The sequence below is a fragment of the Terrapene carolina genome, unplaced genomic scaffold (assembly GCF_002925995.2).
Source record: "Terrapene carolina triunguis isolate 2854851 unplaced genomic scaffold, T_m_triunguis-2.0 Scaffold69, whole genome shotgun sequence".
Classification (NCBI taxonomy): Eukaryota; Metazoa; Chordata; order Testudines; family Emydidae; genus Terrapene; species Terrapene triunguis.
In genome coordinates this window covers 26,091,154-26,099,461 of record NW_020664420.1, presented here as the reverse complement: position 1 = coordinate 26,099,461, position 8,308 = coordinate 26,091,154, and the positions used below count along the sequence as shown (strand labels likewise).

At 40.8% G+C, this 8,308-nt stretch overlaps 1 protein-coding gene across 2 annotated transcripts; it reads right to left on the bottom strand.

Moving 5' to 3' along the window:
- Positions 1 to 1,178: 1,178 nt before the first annotated feature.
- FST (follistatin) lies at positions 1,179 to 7,635 on the bottom strand. 2 transcript variants are annotated; one of them, XM_024210113.3, is made up of 6 exons: positions 7,354 to 7,635; positions 5,411 to 5,602; positions 4,779 to 4,997; positions 4,215 to 4,439; positions 2,953 to 3,183; positions 1,179 to 2,486 (listed from the first exon to the last, which is right to left on the bottom strand). In XM_024210113.3, coding segments are annotated over exons 1-6 (951 nt in total). In that variant the 5' UTR covers positions 7,436 to 7,635; the 3' UTR covers positions 1,179 to 2,484. The 2 variants fall into 2 exon arrangements, with proteins under 2 accessions (XP_024065881.1, XP_024065880.1); XM_024210112.2 differs by having other exon boundaries at positions 1,179 to 2,243.
- Positions 7,636 to 8,308: the final 673 nt, after the last annotated feature.

Sequence of the window (8,308 nt, the reverse complement as noted above, 5' to 3'; positions counted from 1 at the left end):
TTTTGCCTTTCTCTTCTTAATCAGACATTGTTTCTGATAGATTTCCCTCCCTCCTGCTTTTCTATTCCAGGTGATATTATCTTCAATGGAGCAAAAACCTGCTCACCTTACAAACAAATGAAAACTATTCTCTAAATTAATCCTAACAGAGGGAAATTGTAGAGCTAAAATATTATGGAATACAGGGGAGTATTGGGGTGAGTAATGAGAGCAGGAACTGGCTCTTAGTTGTGATTGTATTTGGACAGTGAAGACTTAAAACCATTGAGCCAAATTATTCTCTCAGTCCCCGATTCAGAAAATTGCGTAAACACATGCTAAAATATATTCCTATTCAGCAAGGCACTTAAGTATGTGCTTAGAATGGGGCCTTAGTTAAGAGCGCAATATAGCCCAGTGAAGTTACTTGAAAAATGGATTCTGGTCCATGCAATACTAGTGGAAATTACCATTGTTGTTTTTTCCTGCTCAGTTCACTGGATAAAGTTTACAGTGTTCTGAATATAGACATTTTTTGGACATCCACCAGGAGCATAAGATACATTATTAGCTCATTAAAAGAAATCCCCCAGTGAACTTTACTTCTGAAAGCAAATCACCTTCCAGAGATATTATGCCAGTTGCATTTTTTTTTCATGTTCTCTGATTATTGTTCTGCTTCTTCTCTTTAACTTTTGCTTGGTCAACTGGAACACCTTTGATTGTTTGTCACCTTGACTAGTGATGGAGCTTCAACACAGTGCCCTAGTAACGTGGCATGGATCTGAAACTTAGCAGGAATGTAAATAGATATTAAAAGCATCCCAGAAAGATGCAAATGAAAGAGGTTCAATTAATGACAAACCTATCTCATTACCATAGAGAGAAGGAAAAAAGGTTATATCTATTCTCATTCAGAAGCTTATATGGATTTACAATTATTTGCTGTCAGTGCCCTGGCGACACTGATCAAGGAAATGTATTTGGCAAGCTGGAATTATAGTGTCGTGGATACTGAGTTTCAGTTTAGAGCTGTATCCTTGAACAACTCCACTTCATCCCAATGCCATTCACAATTCCCTTTCCCCTAATACCATCACTACCACTCTGAATAACAGGGACAAATCTCCCCAAACCCTTTACAACCAGTAACTGAGGACTGCACACAGGGAAAATTCCATTTTTTCTATTGTGTTCACTCATCATTTATTTACAAATACACATTATAACTTTTATATACATTGCACATTTACATGGTAGAAAAGTACAAAACTATATATTTAAATGAATTTATATTTAACTCACCATGTTTGAAAATATAAAATTGCATCAGAAAAAAAGTATTATGAAAAGCAAGAAACTTGAACTGATAAAGCTTTGATATACCTTTTAGTGACAGTTTAAAATAACTTTAAAAAGTGGTATTGCAGGACCATCTTAAAGGAACCACCTGATAAAGCATTTATGTATGTTACAAAAAAATAAAAAAGAATAAGAACTTCTCATTATTGTTAGCCATGTAGTTATTAACAACCTTCATAATTCAATTTCTTTGGGTCCAGAATTCTTATAGTACAATATAAATGCTCAGCACATTGAGAGCATGTCAGTACATGAAGTGATTAGAAGCAGAGAAAAGTGAAGTGGAAGAGATGTCCTTAAAGATTGCCTCACTGCACCCAGAAAGTATATTTAAATCAGTTACAGCGCCTTTTGGTCAGTCAAGATTCCTTGTAAACAAAAACCCGAGGGATCATTTATGTACAGAACGGGCAAGAAGAAAATCCAATAAATAAACATAACAGAAACTGACATGCAAGTTTGTGAAAGTGGAGAGGAGTTAACATCAGTGAAAAGAAGAGATGAGAGTCAAATGGGTAAGCTCTAAGGAATGGACTTTTATAGTTTACAAAAAAAAAAAAAAGCTTTACTTTACAAGCAAGAGACCTCACAATAAATAACACTGCTCTTCCCGTAACGAATAAATTTCTTCAAAAAAGGTGTACAGTCAACCAGACATTTTATGTATAAATTATAAAACATGACACAGTATAAATAAATGTCTACAAGACTCAACTATATGTATACTTTTCTTTCTCCCCAAAATAAATAAGCATACACTTATTTACAGTATGGACATTGATTTCTTGCCCAATGGCTGTTCCAATAGTGATGGAGGTTTTACCACTCTAGAATGGAAGATATAGGAAAGTTGTAGTCCGGGTCTTCATCTTCCTCTTCTTCCTCGGGGTCTTCATTAATGGCTAGATGGGGGAATACAGGGGAGCTGTTGTTTAAATAAGGACAACAACAGCGCAGAAGCAGCTCAGTGCATGTTTTCAAAGCCCTCTGAACAGCCATAATACAGCGTTGCATTTTACGTGACTTGTAGTGAGATGCTCTTTGGCATCTGCTGTTATGTAATATGGTTTTTTATACATAAGCTATGAAGTCATAACTGCAGAAAGTTCTGAAGAATCAATGGCTCAGGTTTTATTGGCAGATTCCTGAAATCAGATAAAAAGCGCTCTTGTGTTCTAGGTTTAACTGCTTTGTGTCCTTCATTCAGAGTTAGTAGAGGCAACTGCTCTAAGACAGCAGCCCATGTGCTAACAGTAAGCTTGTTTTTTTGGATGGAGTTAGGTTATATCCAAGTGTTAATAAAGCAAACAGCGAAGCACACTAAAGCAAACAAATTAGGAAAAATAGCTAGTATGATGCTCTTAGGGCAACCCCTTGCTGATAACATGACTTTTCCTCAAAAAACAGGTATCTTGAAAGTGTCCAAGCCACAGACTGTTGACTATCTGTTGCAATTTACCAATCACACACATGTGTATAATATATATTATATATATATTTCTAAGGGAAAATCTTTACATGAAATTCTCATTTTTAAAGGCATAAGTCTTCATTACCTAGGGATTGCCTTCAGAAGCCTTAAATGTCTGCAAGGTTTAAAATCTCACTTACAGTTGCAAGATCCAGCGTGCTTTACTTCTAAAAGCACACCCATGGAGCAGGCTGCTTCTTTCATGGCACACTCGCTTGGGTAAGTAGTGTTATCACTGGCACAGACTGCTTCATCTGACTTGCTTTCAGGGCACAACTCATCACAGAGGGCACACCGACCTCTGCCAACCTTGAAATCCCACAAACATTTCTTCCCAGAACTGCACTGGATATCTTCACAGGATTTGGCTTCTAAAAATACAAGATACCAGAAATAAGTAAAGCAGAATCTCTCTTCTCATACATCAAGAACTCATAGAAAAATGAATATAAAGTTTATGGGTAAAATCCTGCTCACTTTACTCAAGCACATAATGCTTTTGGAAATCAGTGGGTCTCTGTGTGTGTGTGTGGGGGGGGTATGGAGGAGCAAAGCAAGCAGAATTTGGCCTCTGGAAGGCGGAATTAAATTTGCATATTGTAAATGACACCAGGTCCTGACCTTCTCTGATTGAAATCAATAGGAATCCTCTCTCCCCAGTGTCTTAAATGGGAGGTCTATAATTGGCCAATTAATTAAACATTTCCAAATTGATTATTTTTCAAGCTAAACCATATAAAATAGTCGTTTATGTTATTAAAATGTTAATTCAGCACATGCTATCACAATGGAACTAGATTTGAGATCATTAACTTGTAAAGATAATTTTTCAGACATGAAGTTACCTGAAATGTGTATGATAAAAACAAACAGATTGTGGTGACAAACATTGTTAAGAATAACAATTCATATAAAATACCAGGTTGTTTTGAGGTTATTTTCTTATCTTAATCCACAACAGCACTCCCCAATAATTACAAAAAACTTTTTAAGAGGAAAAAGTTATCACATGTATCTGATTGACATTAAATAACATTTGCCAAGACCTCTTGAAGACAAATGTTTCCAAGAACCCAGTTCAGCTGAATGTTGAGATTGTGTTACTCTGTTGACATATCATAATACATTTTAGGGCCTGACTCCAGCTCCCATTGAAAACAGTGTCAAAACTCCCATTGATATCAAGGATTGAACCCTTTGTTCCCTCTTGGGGCCCAAAATCTTTCAGGTGTCACTCAAGCAAAATTTCCCCTTTTGCTTGAGTAAAAACTGCAGGACTGGACAACACATTCAGTTCTAGGAAATAATCTGCATCCAGAAACCCCTCTACAAAACTGTGAAACAATTAGTTATGAAGAACTATTCCCTTTCCCCATAAGCACCCCCAAAGAATGATACCTACTGATACATTTTCCCTCGTAGGCTAATCCAATGGATCTGCCTAGTAGGCAGGTAGCCTTTCTCAGGTGGCAAGCACTAGCATACGTTATTCCATCATTCCCACAGAGATACTGTTCAGGGGTAGTAGGCTCCGGGCAAATCCGATTACATGTCACACAGTAGGCATTATTAGTTTGATCAACCACACACGTGGAACTGCCTGGACATAAAACATCCCTGCAGGTCTCTGAAATAAAGACGGAAACATACAATAATTATCAGGAGATCCAATGCCTCATACAGGGAGTGAATATGTGAAACAATCAAACAAATGACACAATCAAAGTCTTCAGTAGCGCTGGGGAAAACCTTCACATCTCAGGGAAGCTGGTGTGAGCACAGTGTTTCATGACTCTGGGGGATTCTCAGTTCAGCTATGTTCTTGTCGGTGGAACGTGGTTTAGTGTTTGTCCCTCAGCATTTGAAACATCATCTTGTTATTGTGGGAAAGTACGTCAGCTCCTCCTCCCTACACTCAGACACACCCTGTGGTATTCGGGAGACTTTGTTAGATTTGTAAACCTACTTTTGCATTTGCCCTGATATTGGACTTCAAGTTCGGGTTGCTCTTTACATCTGGCTTTGAGGAGAGCACACTCGTTCCTGTAGGTTTTCCCATCTAAGCCACACACAGGACCCTTCCAAGTGACATTAGAGCAATCCGGAGCACAAACACACCGAGGTTTGTTCTTCTTGTTCATTTTACATTTCTTCCCAGGTCCACAGTCCACGTTCTCACACGTTTCTAAAGGGGGGGGGAGTGGAAAGAAAGAGGCAACATTTTAATACCTCGTCTGCTCATCAGACTTCGGATTAATAGTGTTTACAAAAACACCGGCAACCCCCCCAGGCACAAAGGGAGCGAACACGGTTTCATCCCCCCCCTCCAGAAAACAAAATGTAGGGTCCTGAGAGAGATCCACCAAAAAGGAGGGTCAAACTGCTGGTTTGCACACACACATGTATTTCACCACGCAGAGGCTAGATCCCTTCCCCTTCTCACTAATACAGTGTCCAAGTCGGGGCATTTGCTTTATGGGATGAGCTTTAAAATCCTAATTGGAGAGTGGCATAGGGAAACACTGCTACCCCTGCTGACTCCATCCCGGCCACCGCCATCCCCTGCGCATACGGTTTCTGAGCACTTTTCAAACACACCTTTGCACGGGATACAGTTTGGGGCCCCACCGTTAAAAATCATCCACTTAAAAAGCGTGTTGTCGTTGACGTCTTCTTCAGTCCATGAAGTGGTTAGCCGGCCCGTTTTGCAGCACTCCTCCTTGCTCAGATCAGTCTTATACAGGACCTGGCAGCGGCCGTTCTTTGCCTGCCGGAGCCAACAATTCCCAGCTGCAAGAGCGAGAGGGAGAGAGAGACCCAGCCATATCAATGTCAGTTACCAGTGACCCAGACACAACACGTGCGGCTTGCATTGACTTTTACTAGACTGTTTACTTTTATTTGTCCCATTTCATAACCTGCAGCTACTCTGGAGCAGTAGGCAGCTCAGTTTAAATAACCAGATCGGAACAGGGCAAGGCAGTTTTCGGAGGTATTTATTCCATATGTAGACCATGGGCACGGGGACTTGTATGCACGTGACAGAGGTTTGACAAGGATGTGCATTAAAAACCAGGAGTAAAAGAAAAACCCGCTTGCAAATACTTCCCCCCCCCCTTCTTCAAAAACTCTGTACAACATTGTTTTACAGCTGCCCAGAGTTTCAGTCCAGGCCATTTTACAATCGGCAAGAATTGGTAACATTTGCCTGCTAGCGAAGTCTTTCGAAATCTCGAAATTTTGCTGCTTCCCTTAAAAAATGTCTTGTCTTTGCTGAAGCAAGTTAGCTGCGATCCAAAGAAGGGTGACCAAAGTAAACAAAATGCCGGGGCACAGAAATAGGAGGCCACTAGAGAGTTTATAAACCAAAAGTTATAGGTATCGTCTCTTCCGACACAGTTTCATAGGGAAGTACACTGCACTTAAATCGGATAGAGATTTGTTTTACTAGTATCTCTGCTGTTGATGGATTCAAGCCAAGAACATTAGTCCAAGCAACTCCCCCTTTTTTAGTTGGAGAGTTTTGGTTGGGATGAGCCTCTCGTGAATAACCAGTGTGACTTCTCCAGCAACTCAATAGCAATTGATTCTAATCCAGCAGGGGCTCGATCCGGTCTCCTTACTCCAGTGGGAATTTTCCCGGAGTGAGAAGTGCAGGATCGGCCCCTCAGAGCGATATGTATGGGGAGACGGTGGAGGGGGAGAGTAGCTCCCCCCCCAAAGCAATAATTGAATAAACAACACCCTTTTGAAAATCAGTTTTCATGGATCAAAAAGAACGATAGAAGTCAGTTTTGAGCGCCTTACAGTTGCCTTCACAACATTAACCTATACATCCAGCTCAGCGAAAAAATATTCAGTGAAGACCATCAATCTAACTCATCCAGGTTGTTGTCGGAGCGGCATCAAGAAAAAACAAAACCCCAGTAATCACTCGTGGAAAAGACAGCTATTACATTTTCTGTTTGTTTTGTTCGCCTGGGACATGTATTTAAACACATTCTCCAGTTGCAGCAGAATTCACAGCCCAACGAAATTCACTCACAAATGAGTATGTGCGCGGGGGGAGGAGGGGTCCAAATATTGAAAGGATAGCCGGAAAATGACTAATATTACTTCTGAAAATGTCATTTGTGATCGTGGAACTCACCATCCCCACCATCCTTGCAGCCAGGCAATCGAGAGGAAAATCTAAGCTACATTGCAACAAAAACTTTGAGCATTTATTTAGACAGCGGGGCTAAGCAAGTTCCTGTGTGGGGCTGCTGTTCATTCATGCTGCATAATAATAATAATAAATAACAATCATCGTCATCATCACCGCTTCTCTGTACTATGCATAGCAGTTTGAGGGGCCGATCAAAAATAGCTCTAAATGTCAGCTCCGTACATTTTTGCAAAGCGGTCCCATTCCCATAGTTAACTTGCGGTCCTATTCCTAAAGCTAGTCCCTTGTAGAGAGGCGTTCAACAGGAGAAAGCTAAACATTGAAAAAAAGATCGAAAATAAAACACATCTACAAATAAACAATCTCATCTTACCCTGTCCTGTGTGATCTTCCATGAAGTGGCACAGAAGCATCAGGAATAAAAGCATGCCCGGGTGGATTCTCTGATTTAACATCCTCAGTATACCAGTGAGTGAAAGAGACAGAAACAATATCTAGTGGAGCAGAAAGAAAGAGAGAGAGAGAGAAAGACAGAGAGACAGAGAGCACTAGTCAGTCTGCTTATGATCGCTCTATTGAATGAACGTCAGCCTCTCAATGCAGTCTCTCTTTAAATCTATAAGGGGGTCTTAGCTGTCTGAGGTGGGCGGTCTCCTAATGTGTGTGTGTGTTCGGGGGTGGGGAGATTTAAAAAGTTCACTGTGAATCAGGTGACATTTTCCACCTTCTGGAAACCCTTTCCAATTATCTGTTTTAGGTGCATATACTCTCTCTCTCTCTCTCTCTCTCAAACACACACACACACATACACTCACAGTCTCAGATCAAATCTGCAAAAGGGAATCGCCGGAGTTCTTTGCGTAGTAACAGGAAGGAGTGCAAGAACAGAATGGTAACTAGAGCTTAGAGAGAGAGAAAAGAACTATCCACTCGTGTCATTAATAGCAGGAGGCGCGCACGCGCGCACACAGAGGAACTAGGGGCTTAAACACAATTTACAGGACTAAAGCAAGAGCCATGTCACTTGCCTGGGGAAGGAGAGGCGTGATCCTTTCCCCTAGCCCCCCACATCATGGCCAAAGGAACTTGAAAACAAAACCACAACCTGATCAGCGTGCGGAAATGTTTTCGCTTCTTGTTAGAAGTTCTGGGGCGCAGCAAAAGGTGATGAAGTCTCTCGGGAGATATGATTTTTGTTGGTGTGTGTTTGTGTGTGTGTCGGTGACATTCCCACTCTATGGTTGTGATTAATAATAAATCTACCCCTAACACCTCAAACAGTAGTTAAGTGTCTGGCGCACACACATCTCCCTCTCTGGGACTGGTCA